We start from the raw sequence: 13,847 nt of genomic DNA on the forward strand, positions 1-13,847 counted from the left end.
CTTCATGTTTTACGGAAATACCGGAGAACAGAGAAGAGTGCTCCAACCAAGACGCTTGTCTCTCATGTTATTAGACACCAAATACCTTATTAAATATCAGCAGGAAAAGCTTAATTTTGATACTAATCAACCAGAAAACAACAACAAAAAAAACCCTGCAGGATATCAGGCTTTGTTAGTTTGGATGCTTATTGAAGTACCTGGTGCAATGGTTTATTTTCACTTTGTGTTTCTTCATGCAGTAGCATAATCTTCCAGTGGTTAGGCTGCAAATCTTACACAGCTTTAGAGAGTCCTTTTAAAAACACAAGATCCATGACAATATTTATGAAGGTCTCCCTTAAAAACACATCTTACTTCTTTTCTTTGGAAAAACGTGATCCAAAATGATCATTTTAATCAGACAGTTTGTAACTTGCAAGAAAAGAAGATGCCATAATAGCTCCTCCAGTGGATACCTTGTGAACTACTCTGTTTCTGAGAGTGGGTCTATGGGACCCTGAAGTAAAGTCAGCATACATCTAAAGCAGCAAGTTAGACAGGGACGAAGACAATCATGAAACAGACTGGAGAAAGAAAGAATAAAGAAACATGAAAATACAGGCTAAAGCAGACAGTACTAGAATCCGCCCGTATAATGAACATATAAAACATATAAACATAAAAAGTGGAACTTTTTATCTGCCACTAGTTAATAACCAATATTTACATTATAATATTTTCTAGATACCTAGTCAAAGACTGTCGTCCCATTGAGTTATGCATGATACAAATCCAAAGTGAAAAATACAGTCTAACATTGAACACCAGCCCCCAACATCAGGGCAATTAAAAAGCCTAAATTAAGCTCTGAACCCAGGCTCCTCCAACTGTTGGTGAAGAAAATTAAAAAAGATGAAGTGCTGGGAGAGATGCTGAATACCTACAGGATGCTGAATACAGGGATGTATGTGAATTTCCATTCCCCTCTCACATTCAGTCACTTGAATCAAGACCAGAGAAGTGATATATCTGCCTACTGAAAATGTAGACCATGAAATAGTTTTCTGAAGACTAAAAAATGCTTTCAGGAAGGTCCCCTTAAATAATATTCCCATCTTTTCCATATTTATTTAGGAGTTAGAATACAAGCTCAGGAGGTGGGACTGTGTTCATTTCTCCTTCCAGTTCAAAAAATTTCAAGTCTACAGTTTTCATTTCCCAGCAGCATATCCTGATAATCCAACTGTAAAACTATCTTTGCCCAGTAGGCCACACAAGAGTTAAGAACACAAGAGTCAGGGCTTTAGAAGAACTTCCAACACAAGGGAGTCTACCTCCAGTCTACTAGGAAGAGCATTCAGTTAGGACTCAGCTGATGTGCACTTAGCCTCTCTAAAGTATGAACCCTAACCTGTGACTTCAAGCAGAAAAGGTCATACACACATCTCGGCTGGAGCTGCTTTCAGAGAAACTGTTTTGGCAATCAGAACAAACATTTTGCTTGTATTTTACAAGTTGAGAAATGCTTGCTTAGCCATGTAGTTGGCTAAACATTGGTGCTAAACACAGTGTTGGGCAAGCTTTTTTGTTAGCAGTGTTAAGAGTATTAACTTAAAACTAGTAAAAATGAAGAATATTTAATATTATAAAAGAAGAAGAGATCATAGTGTTCCACTTGCCAGAAGCAAGAGAACAAATAGGATAATATATGGGGAAAAATCACCTAAATGCTACTTAACGGTGACCTGATAAAGAACAACTTAAGGAGTATCAAACAGGGGGAAAAAAAAAATCTAGAGTTTACTGATTTATTAGTGGCAACTTAGTGATTACCTCTGCAAAAGTATTTTAATATAGCTCCTCAATATACATTTTGTTATTACGGCCTAATGGAACATTGTACAATAGAGGAAGAATTGTCCTATTGCTACTACAGGGCCATTTGTTTTCTCACTTAAGCTGAAAGAAAAATTCAATTCTATTTGGTGACAGGGAAAAGGAAAAATGACAATCCAAACAGAAACAACCCTGTTAAACCCCAGTAATTTCCTTGACAAAATTTTTATCCAAAGGTCTGAATGTTGTATACTATTGGCAGGCACAGTATTGTCAACGGTTGACACACAGTTCTAAAATTTCTGTTATAAAGATTCCTTTGTCAGATAACAGTAGACAGAAGAGTTTGTGAAATTTCATGCAAGCTTAAATGTACAACTCACTGATTTCCACTGATACAACTGAACTTCTTTTGCTTTTTTTAAATTAAAGTGCTGGATGTTACACAATTTCAGTGCACTGCCTGAATTCTTCATATTGGATGAACAATTGAATGACCAAAAGCCTTCAGATGCTACCAAGTAAAATATTAAAACTTGATTGTTGTCCTGAATAATAATATTGTTATGCATGTTAAATATGTCCAAAGGCATACTAGAAGCTCATAAAATAATCATGACTTAAACAGGTTTTAAGTAGAAGTCTGAAGCATGCTACAACTTTACTTTCATGGGTTTTTAAAGATAGTGTCTTCCTGGAAGTAGTTGTCTAACTCTAAAATATTTACATAGTGAAATTTGACTATTTTGTGGTAATTATATATAGGCATGAACTGCAAATTTCTAATGGTATTGCATTGGTTAAGTTAAGCATTAGCATAATTTACAGACATACTGGACTCTCTGACACCACCATTACCTTTGGGTTGTATTACTTTCTAAAAAAACTTATCTTCTAGCTCAACTAGTTTTCACTCTTCATGCAGAAATCACTTTCTGAATTTGACAGGCTATATTACACAGGAGATCAAACCAAGTTGAATTAATTGTTCCTCTGACCTTATACTATTAATCTAAAACCTGACAAAATAAATGAAGGACACAAAAATTAGAAGGGCATGACATGAGTTAGTAAAACACTGTATAAAAGATGTAAAAAAAATCAGCTAATACACGTACGCTTCCTGTGAAAAATATTTTCTCAGTCATACCTTACAAAGTTGCAATTTAAAAGTATAATGAGTTCATTCCTTTGAGATTTTTTTACAGTAAAATTTATTGTCTAGGGTATTCTAATATGGTCTGGGGAGAAGCTTTATACATCATCTAAAAGGTTTCTAGCTATGTGGAACTGCCGTCCCCCAAAAAAACACCTGTTGAACATCACTGCAAGGGAAATCCACTGATATGAAAAAATGACACATCTGGAGGATAAGTAAAGTCAGAGAAAAAGTGAGCATGGAGCAGTAGGTAAGAGTGTAGAAAGAGAGAGGTCAATAGACCTGCTTTGGGAAGTAAGAATGTATGCTTTCAATTTGTGTGGAAAAAATAAAAATAGGTTTATAAAATTCTGGCTGCCAATGTCAGTAAAATATGCATGCACGTTTGCCTAAATAGTTTTAGCTAAGAAGATACCCAACACAGAACACTAATGTCATGTTAAATCATTAGCAATAGGACAGTAAGAAAAGCCAGGGCATAATTTATTTTTTCTACAGATTTAAATGTGGACCACCAGTCTTAGGACAGTAAGAAAAGCCAGGGCATAATTTATTTTTTCTACAGATTTAAATGTGGACCACCAGTCTTTTCTAAGAAATATACAATGATCAGTCTTGAAACAGAAAACTTGGATCATAAAGTATCTCCCCTAATTTTATGCAACAAGACTTACAATGAAAGGAAACTAATTCAAAGCTTTTGGATTTTTTAGAACACCTCTAAAACATTATTATAAAAAGGGGGCTGCAGCGGCTGTGCTGGGGGGTGTGCACAGGAGCATGCACCAGCCTCACACGTGTAGCCTTGCATGAGCCCTTGCATGCTCCCAGCCTTGCACAGGTCCTTGCACCCTTACCCCCTTGCAGGGATGCTCCTTGCAGAACCCCGTGCACACTCACTTCCTTGCAGGGATGCTCCTCGCATGGGGCCTTGCACACTCGCTCCCTTAAAATTTAAAAAATACGTGGGAAATAATGTTTCATTCCATAAAACATGGGATTAATAATACAGCTGTCATTCAGACAAATCTCACACGGAAATAACAGAAAAGAAATCCTATCTGAACAGTAATTGAAAGAATGAAAGATCTGCTAAACTTTAGAAGCCTTAATACCTATAGATATTTTCAGGAACACATGGGTAAGTCCAAGCAACTTATGCAGAAGTAATTCTTCCTTTCATATAATGAGATGCACCATGAGACAAACATTATAATAAACAAGTTCATGTGATAATGGCAAAACTCATGGATGTCTTAAGCACACAAGGCAGGCAAGAAAATACTGTACTCTTTGATTTGGATTTACGTTATTTTTTGTGCAGAATACTATGTATTGCCTACCAACCACACAAAAAAATATCAGTCATATGCTTATGACTAATGAAATAGGCATCAAAACATACATTTAAAGACCTATTCTTCCTCCAAATGATTGTTAACATAGGAACTCAACAGTATGACATGCTTGCTTCAAGTCTTTCAAGAGTTTTCATTCCACACTCATTTGTACAGTGTATTTTATAATATGTTTTAACTTTGTCACACGTTGTGCAGAACTTTTGTACTTACTGCAGTATACAATTGTTTACTACAGGCAAGTGATAAAAAAAGTCTTCCATCACAAAAAAAAAGCTAATCTGATCGTAAACAACCTAATGATATTAGCTTTCAATTAAGGCATGACATGCTATCCACATACTTCTGTTATCAAACTCAAAACAAATCTGTATTCACTCTTGCTATCAAGATCTTGACATAATTCTTTACAAAAACATAGATGAAGAGTATTTTTTTTTAAAAAAAGAAACATCTTGCTTTCAAACACAAGCATGCAAAATGTTACATATACGTTAACAAACACCATCACAAATGTATGAAAAGCTATTTTATGCATTTACTATCTTATTATAATTCAGGCAGGTTTTATTATCTAATTGGAATCCTGTTTTGTCAAGTAAGAGGCCCAACTGAAGTTCTACTGAAGGTCTTTGACTCTAGAATTACACTGCTCTCAGGAGCAATCCCTTTACCTACTTATGCATCCCCTCTACTTACACCCATCAGAGATCAAAATTTGCAACTGTAATAAGCATAATGGTTGGAATGTACTCACAGAGTCAGAGTGCAACTATTGAACACAAGACTTCCATAATAGAGCCTTCTGCATAATGTGACTGCATACTGGGCCTTTACAACTTCCTCTTATCTGACATGGATTTTATCTAAGAAAGGCAGTTATCAGAGAGCAGTAAATTTTCCAGCAAAAATTACTTAACTGTGCTATCAAAATGAAAAGCTATGCCAAACTGCTTATATGAATGTCAAGTATATCAAGAAATCAACTGTTGCTGGGAGGAACTATTCAGTCTTTCATGGCATTTTTTATATCACATTGTCTAGAAATTTTACCAACGTACCAATGATACAGTTTGCTACTATTTTGGGGCCTTGCATTAATTGTCATTTCAGAAAGGTTAAGAAAACTTAATGAAAAAAACAAAACCTCCCTGATCCCTTCAAAGCCTTACCAGATTGTTTCAGTTAAGCATAGACCAGGCATATATATTAACTGGAAGTATCAGATAGGAAAAGAAAGCAAGCTTCCATTTTCCCGATACGGACTCCATCCCTCTCTGCCTGAAACAAGGCAACAGCTGGCTTCAGCACATCAGTACCTAAGTTTGGGGAGCAAAGCCATAGCAAAAATCATACTGGTTTAGTGATCACCCAGGTCCCCACTTTGGGGAGTGACGTTTAGTTCCTCTTCTGCTTCCCCAGGGTTCTCCTACTACTTTCTCTAGTGCAAATGCCACTATGCTACCTCTCCTGTCTCCTTCACCCACTTAAAGCTTCCAATGTCATTTAAGTTATAGCAGTGACAAGAGGAGACTATGACACAAGGCACAGCATCCAGAGGTTGACAGCTACAGACACAGCCTGCTGCTTCAATTCCTTGCAGCATTCACTGTGTACTTGGCAGCAGTACTTGCTGCATACTTGTTGCAGCAGACCATATAAGAATAATTAGCTGCAGCAGGGATCTCAGCTGATAAGTACATGTTGCTACCCAAACACTGATGCAGGCTTACCCAATTATATTTATGAAGTCAACCTTAGATTTATGATGTAGTTCACTATCATAACCAGAACAATGTGGTGTTACATAGTTTTTCTGAGGGTCAGAAGGGAAACCAACTTACCAGAAAAATAAAGTATCTTCTCAGTTGTAGTATTTATTACCCCCTTCACATCACATCTTCAGAAAAGCAGCAAAGCTTTTAAAGCAAAAACTCTCAAATGACGTTTTCCTTTTTCTTCCCCCAGTTCAAGGGTCACTTAATTGTCACCAATTTGTCTGACCTTAGTAGTAGCAGAGCCATGGGGTGCCCACAAACCACCGTCTTATGGAAGAAGAGGTAGAATCATGGGAAAACTCAGGCTGGAAAGGACCTCAGGAAGTCTCTTGTCCAACCTCCTTCTCCAAGCAGGAATCTCTCTGAGATCAGGCCAGGTTGCTCAGGGCTTTTTCCATTTGGGTCTTGAAAACTTCTAAGGAGACTGCACAACTCTGGGAAACCTGATGCACTGCTTGACTATCCTCATGTTGAAAATGTTTTTTACCATCCTGAACACCTCACTTCAACTGACATCTTCTGTCCTCCCATCATCCACTAGAGTGAACAGACTGGCTCTATCTTCCTGACAGCCTTCTCATAGCTATTGGGCCATTAGGTCTGTTAGGACCTAATACCATTAGGTAACCTGGTAGCTTTCCCTTCTCCAGGCTGAAAAAATACAGTTCCCTCAGGCTCTCCTCATGGAACATGTGCTCCAGAACCCTGCCTTGATGGCTCTTCACTGAACTCACTCCAGGAATCCTACAGCATCCCCAGCCAAATAACAGATAAAGGCTGAAGCCTACACAGAGGCCAGGATTTTTCTTAGCTGGAATGAATGATATCAAGTTGAAGGAAAGAATATGTACATATGTTCTTTGGAAACTGTTCTGGATTCTGGGTGCTGAGAAAGGTGTATGGCAGATGCTTTCTAACTAACCTCTTTCACATTTTTTGTTGGCTAGCTGTAAGAGGCGTGCCCAGCTGCATGTGGGAAATGCTGACTTTGGATAATTCCCTACTCAGCAAGTTGACTGCCTGAAATCTTGTTCTGAGACTATTGTTATTAACTATTTTCTAGTACTCTGTTCTGAATTCCTACACTTGCAGTCAAACATCTGAAAAACTGAAAAACGCCCAATTCATTCAGTGAAACACGAGACAAAGATATCCACATACTCAGACCACTAGCAGGATTTAAAGTTGTATGAAATCTGTGAACACGCAAGACCTTTTCTCTCATATACTTAAAAGAATTTAGTCTGACATTTGCTCTTTTATATTAATTTCAGTTTGCAAACTTTAAGATAGTTTAATTCCAATGCCAGAATTGTCAGAGTTTGACAATTGTCACTGTAATTGTCTCCAGTTAGAGTATTTTATTCATTAGTTCATAAAAACCTGATTAGTAGAGGAGTCTTGAAACATCACTGTCATAATGTTTTAAAATCAATTTACATTTACCTTCTCTAAGAATGAAATTTAAAACCTTCCAAGGTCTTTTTCTACATAATTTATCATGAATCAAATGAAGTGATTTAAGACAAGAAATGTCAGTCAAAAACATGAAATGGAGTCTGATAATTTACTTATTACCTATTTTAAGTCATATGACTGAACTATAAAAAAAAGATTTAGTGGAGATTCAAGTGTGTAACAGATTTTCATAAATGAAACAGCATGATTTCTTCATGCTTGAAGATATTAAACAAATCTTGTCATCTTAGCACTGCAACTATGAACAATATCAACCTTCCCCTGCATTTGCAAAAATTAAGGGCTGATTTTAAAGTCTTTTAAAATAATAAGAGCAGTATGATTAAGCCGTGTAAGTTATAGCTGGAAAACATAATATGAAATAGAGGCTTTTAGAAGACATTATGGTCTTAAGCATTAGTATTTTTCCTGTGTATTCTGCTTTTACATTACACCATCAATGTGGTCATTACAGTAAAAACAAGCATGGAATTGGAAAGGAACATAACTTTATGAGGGGAAATAAAAACCTCCTTGCATTGAAGCTTTTCATGTTTGGATCTAATGCAATTGAAGTGCTTCACCAATTCAGTTACATTACTATGTGTATTGGCACAAAGGAGGAGGTACGAATATGCAGCAGAAGCAGGCAGGGCTGTAGCAGCCACAACTTTTGTTAGTTTACACTGTTACCAAACTGTATGTCAAGTTTGCACTGCTGTGAAAAAAATACTGAGCTGCTTTTAAGCTAGGTTTAACCAGGACCCCAGTCTAGTTCACTGCACAGCCGTCCAAAAGTTCATATTGCACAAAGAACAGATGTCCAGGGATGAAAACCACACCTTTCAGTTGTGGTGCAAGTTTATGCTGCTTTAAATGGTTGTGGAATTACTCTGCTAGAACTCAAGTTTCATAACTGGTTTTAAATTAAGACCACGATGTTGCTGAGACGGACATTCCCACCCACACAGCTTGTGCTGACAACATATTCCCATTTCCCCTTCTCCTTGTGTATGTTAACAGACGTTGAGCTGATCCAACCTCCTCTGTAGTTGCAAGAAACACCAATGTAAATGCAAAAGGGGAGACGGAAGCCTGCAGTCAGGACAGGGAGGAGGGCAGGGCAGAGGAGCCGGGTGGTATCAGGAGCTTCGCTTGCCTCAATCCCAAAGACTGCAGTTTGACGCTGTTAGCTTAAACAGGCTGGAGTATTTTTCAGCAGGATCAGTTCCCTGATCAGCCAACATTGTACAAATGTGGGCACAACAAGGGGCAGCAGTAATAAACAGCCTGAAACAGGAAGAAGATAGGACTGGCTTCCAGAGCACTGACAGTTTAAATTGACTCACAGTGTTCACTAAAGTATACAGTACAAAATTGCTATTGTTAAACTGGAGCAGTTCCTCCAAGATAGACATACTACTGCCCAATAAACATTTATCAAAACATTCCTTTAACTTGACACCTACTTGCCACCAAATGTACCGCCTTTTCCAATAAATTAGCTATTATAATAGAAGGGTAAAACTTTTTTCTTTTAGACAATGCTTTCTTATAGCCTTAAAATCAGATCAGAAACTGTTATTGCTACAAGGTAAATAACAGAAGTAGTTTTAATTACACAATGTGGGTGAATATAAATAGAGTATCAAATCACAAGTTTCAGAATGTAAATAAATCACATTATCTCTATGCTTTAAATGAAACCCTTGCTATGAGTTATTACCAAAGGGTAAAGGGTAAGAAAGTCCTTCACAACACTCATTACCAATAATGGCTTGAAAAAGGGGTTTGAACAACAAAGATTGATAACTCATTCCAATACATACAGACTGTAGACTCCTAAATGAGGAACAGAGGGATGAAAATCCAGAACTGCAATCTAAATAACCTTTTTTTCTGCTTATAAGCAATTACACTTCTTTGAGGAGATGGGAGCTGTGCTTCTGCACATAGCTAAGACTCACCCAGGTTGAACAGCTCTGCTTTGGTTTTTGAAATCCAGGAACAAAACAATTCTTAGCATCACTCCCCTTCCAAGGCCACCTAGTAGACATTCTCATTTTATCCCTTACACACAGGCTGGATGTGGCCCATTACCAGCAGCAGTTTCTGACTGATTTCATGGAACACAGATGGATGTAATAGTGATATTTGCTATGTAAAACCTACTGGTTTATACACTAAGCCAGGAAGAAAATCTGAATTGAGTACTCCGGCCGGAGGAGTTCAAATTCACATGCAGCATAGGATACTTCAACTTACCTGGCAATAGTGTTACTAAAGGAGCACCTATAGAGGAAAGATAAACTCCTTTCCTGCTGAAGTTCTGCTGTTTTGTAGTAAGGAATTCAAGGTTCAGGAAAAACAGAAAGAAAAAGAACATCCTTTCATAGCTTTATTGGCTCAGCACTCAGGAGGGGATGTCTTAAGTTCCAATTCTACTCCAAAAGCAACAGATCCATTTCAGCAAGCAATGATGGACATAAAATTCCAAAACCCAAAGCTTCCAAAACCCAAAGCTTCCAAAACCCCTGCATGAATGATGTATGCACCAAAATACATTGTCTAGTGAGTTTCCTACCTTGCCACTTTCTAGCCCTATGAATCCTAACTCTTTGCAGCACAGTAACCGCACTTTGAGAAAACATGTGGAGACTTTTCCCTCTGCGATATTTTTCACCTCAGTAATTAACTTGTTGGTTAAGACTCTTAAAAGTTGAGAGATAGACTGGAATTCCCTTTCTACAGTTCCCTTTAAGTAATAAAATGAATCCTCTCCTTGAAGAAGTGCTTTTACCACTAGTTTATTACAGAAAAGGGGGGCACTAACACTTTATTCTCTCATGTACATTGGCAGAAAATAGGAAAAATAACCATTTGGAGAGGATTAGAAGTGAACAGAAGTATCTTCCTGCTGTCCACATTCATGTACAGACACTTTTCTACTTGCTAGTCTGTATATTAATTTTTGATTATATTCCTAATTCTACCCATGCAGTACATGTGAAGTATAAGCACATAACATGGCATTCTGGATTCCACTCGGAGGACAAAACAATTAAAATGTAAATGTCACAGTACCTAGCTTGTTAGCATAGAAGACCTTTATTGGAACTTGCTCTTAATCTAAACTGCTATGTGAATTTACAATTTTAGAATAACATAAAACAAAACAGTTTCTTCAGTTCAGGAACAATTTTTTTTTTGTGTATATCTATTAAGTAATGTATTTCAATAAGCAAATTTTAGATTTAGCCAGAGCTGAGAAAATTCTTGAATACTGTATGCACTTAATTTCTGTACTTACTACTGGCTGTGAAAGCAGACTTGAGAAGAAAACTTTATCCAGCAACTTTCATGAACAATGGCTTAGTAAAACACTCTTTGCACAAGCAACATCAAAGAATTCTGGAACTTTTACTACAATACTTACAGTCATATATGCATAATGGCAATCTGTTAGACTCTATGGTAAGAGTTTAAGACTCACTGCATGCTTGCACCAAAGGCTGTTTATCTGTACCTAGTTGTTTGATCTGGAGATGTTGAATCCATGCCTGACAACCCTGTGCCTTGTCATGCTGTTAACAAAAAGAATTATCATGTCCTAACTATACTTGCATGCTGTGCTTTCAACCCTCCAGTCAACTCCTAAGCCTTCCATGAGAACTTCATCGGTGATGTCAACCTCTGACAACTACTTAATAAATCCAAAGCTACATTTAACCATTTGTTGGAAAACAGAAAAGAGACACCCACTTCTGCACAGACAGAGTGGCAGTGAGAGATTCCTTACTCTGTCCTGATTTTTTGCACACTGACCCCTGAGAAATGATTCCAGTGGCTGCCTGTCCTCCCTCTAAGCTTTTGCTAAATACAGCCCAGGCACTATGAATCTTTCAGCACGTCTTAACAGTTTCACTGCTTCCTACCCAGTTAGGAGCAGAACTTGTGGAGCAGGTGAGAACACTGTTAACCCCACCTCTGAGAGGGTGCCCAGGGGCCAGGCAGGGGAGCAGGCAGGCAGCGCAGCCACAAAACAGGTTGCCTGAAGAAGTCAGGGAACTGCTGATGTTGGAGGGTTTCACAGCTTAGCTAGGGAAACCCATGACTGACCTGATCTAGTGCTAGTGAGAGGCCCACTTCAAATGGGAAGTTGGGTTAGATGATCTCCAGAGGTCCATGCCAAAACCCCATCACTTCTATGATTCAATGAGTAGCTCCAAAGGCAGCAGATTTACCTGTCTGCTGTTGCTTAATGACAGTACCACGATTTAACATTCTGTTAATGTTTAGGAAGTTAGAATTGCAGTCATAGAAGTTTAAAGTCTATAAATATTTAAAAGAAAACTTAAAATCTGGTTAAACTCATAGCTAGTAATATTCACAAGTCAAAGCTCCTTTTTAAAAATTAAATATATATTTCTCAAACTCCACTGAAACTGCTGATTCCTCAAGACAAAATCAAGCATCTTTTATATATCAAGTTGTAAAGAAATATATGCAAATATCCATGACTTGAATTTTGTCCAGAGAATAGGAAACGTCTTTTAAAAATTAATCCCTAAACTCGCTGAAGTGTTAGTCTATTTCACATATCTCTAGAATTAAAAACAAACAAACCAAACAATCTTTAAAACAAAGGGGTTTTTTGGTTGTTTTTGCCTGGTATGTTTTCCACTAAGGTGAAACGTGTTTTAGTTTTACTAATAAGGAGAAAGTTTTTAATGTATGCAATTTCTACTCCATTAAAAATTTGTTTAAAGATGGACTTGTTTGGGTTTTTAAGAGGATGGTCTTACAGATAGCAAGTCCAGAGAGACTGCTCCAGGAAGGCTGTTTCAGCAAAACAAGGGAAATAACGTATTTCATAACTGTTGTCAGAAGAATATATAGAATTAACAAAACCTTAGGAACACAAGACTTTGCTAACACTTTGAACCGTGTCCAAATAAAGAAAAATACAATTCAGGAGCTTAAGCACAGATGTGTGCTCATATTAGCTTATCCACTTACATGTTGAACATTTGCATTCTATACTAGCTGAAGCTTTTTTTATTCCTAAAAGCTGACAAAAGTAGACAAATAAAACAATATAAAGAAATTTGAAAGGCCTTTATCCTAGTATTTTCACTCACATACCTCTAAATTTGTTAGAAATTGAGACTGTTACTGAAAGTGAAGCTTGCTTGATCAACTCATCTTTGCCTTTGAGCTATGAGCTGCAGAACTGTTTGTTTCCAGTTTAGTATTCTTCTATGCCATGTGGAAGCTTTTTATTATTTTTCAAGCTTATTTTAAAAACACATGTATTTTCCAGATTTTTGCTATCCTATGTGACAATCACATCAGATTTATACCACACTGTGCCAGTATATGAAAACATTTTCAAATAATCCTACAGTATCATGTGATAGCATTTTTCTAAATGTGAGGTAGTAAGCCTTGCACACAATTCTATAGACGGACAGTTTAATAAAACATGCATTGCCAATACAAAACAACACAGAAAAATTGTGGCGTGAAAGCAATATGCTTGGAGGTGAAGCATCACAATTTCCACAGACACAGACAGTTACTTTATGATATTACTTCTGTAAAGCCTGAAGGTAATTTCAGCAACCAGCAAACTCCAGATAAAGTTTTAGCAACTCACACACTTTCCTGCCAAGCTTTACCCTCAGCTCTAACTTGCTATGCTTCCTGGACACGTGAGAGTAAAGTAATTAACATCACCTCTATACTAGAAGCAAACATACCACAGTGTTTTTCATCATGGCTTTAACAGTGAATCCGTCGGAGACCTGCTGCTTGCTTTTCTTCCCGTGACCCAGTGGCTCCGGCTGCTGGGGGCACCTGTCACCTACGGGCTTTGAGGGGCTTGAGCCCGCTTTCTCCACTACCATCTCCCCACCAGCGTCCGGGACGGACAAGAAGCAAAATACAGACTGGAAAAAACAAACAAACATCAACGCCCCGCCCCCAGTAATTTGGAAAACGCAGTAGGTCTACCTCTGTTCCCTTCCCAACCAGCGACACCCCCACAAACACCCCTCCGACGCCTTCCCTGCTCCTGACAGGCCTCCTCGCCTGCCCCTTGGCCCTCGGCCCTCGCCCCCTCCAGCCCCCTCCTGCATCCCAGCTCGTTCTCCCCCTCCCCACCGCTCCCGCTCCTCCGTCCCCAGCCCTTCGTCACCACCTGCTCTTCTCGCCCCACCCCGGGACCTCTCCCACCCCGCCGGCCCGTCCCCCCCGCCGGCTCTCCCCCTGCCT

At 38.2% G+C, this 13,847-nt stretch overlaps 1 protein-coding gene across 1 annotated transcript in view; it reads right to left on the reverse strand.

The window, feature by feature from the left end:
* PACRG (parkin coregulated) overlaps positions 1-13,502 on the reverse strand; it is a 276,097-nt gene extending 262,595 nt beyond the window's left edge. Inside the window, exon 1 of the mRNA XM_059835655.1 lies at positions 13,334-13,502. Coding sequence (XP_059691638.1) covers positions 13,334-13,480 — 147 coding nt within the window. The 5' untranslated portion in view covers positions 13,481-13,502. The remainder of the gene's footprint in view (positions 1-13,333) is intronic.
* Between the last annotated feature and the right edge of the window lie 345 nt (positions 13,503-13,847).

This window comes from Gavia stellata, chromosome 2 (genome assembly GCF_030936135.1).
Source record: "Gavia stellata isolate bGavSte3 chromosome 2, bGavSte3.hap2, whole genome shotgun sequence".
Taxonomy (NCBI): domain Eukaryota; kingdom Metazoa; phylum Chordata; class Aves; order Gaviiformes; family Gaviidae; genus Gavia; species Gavia stellata.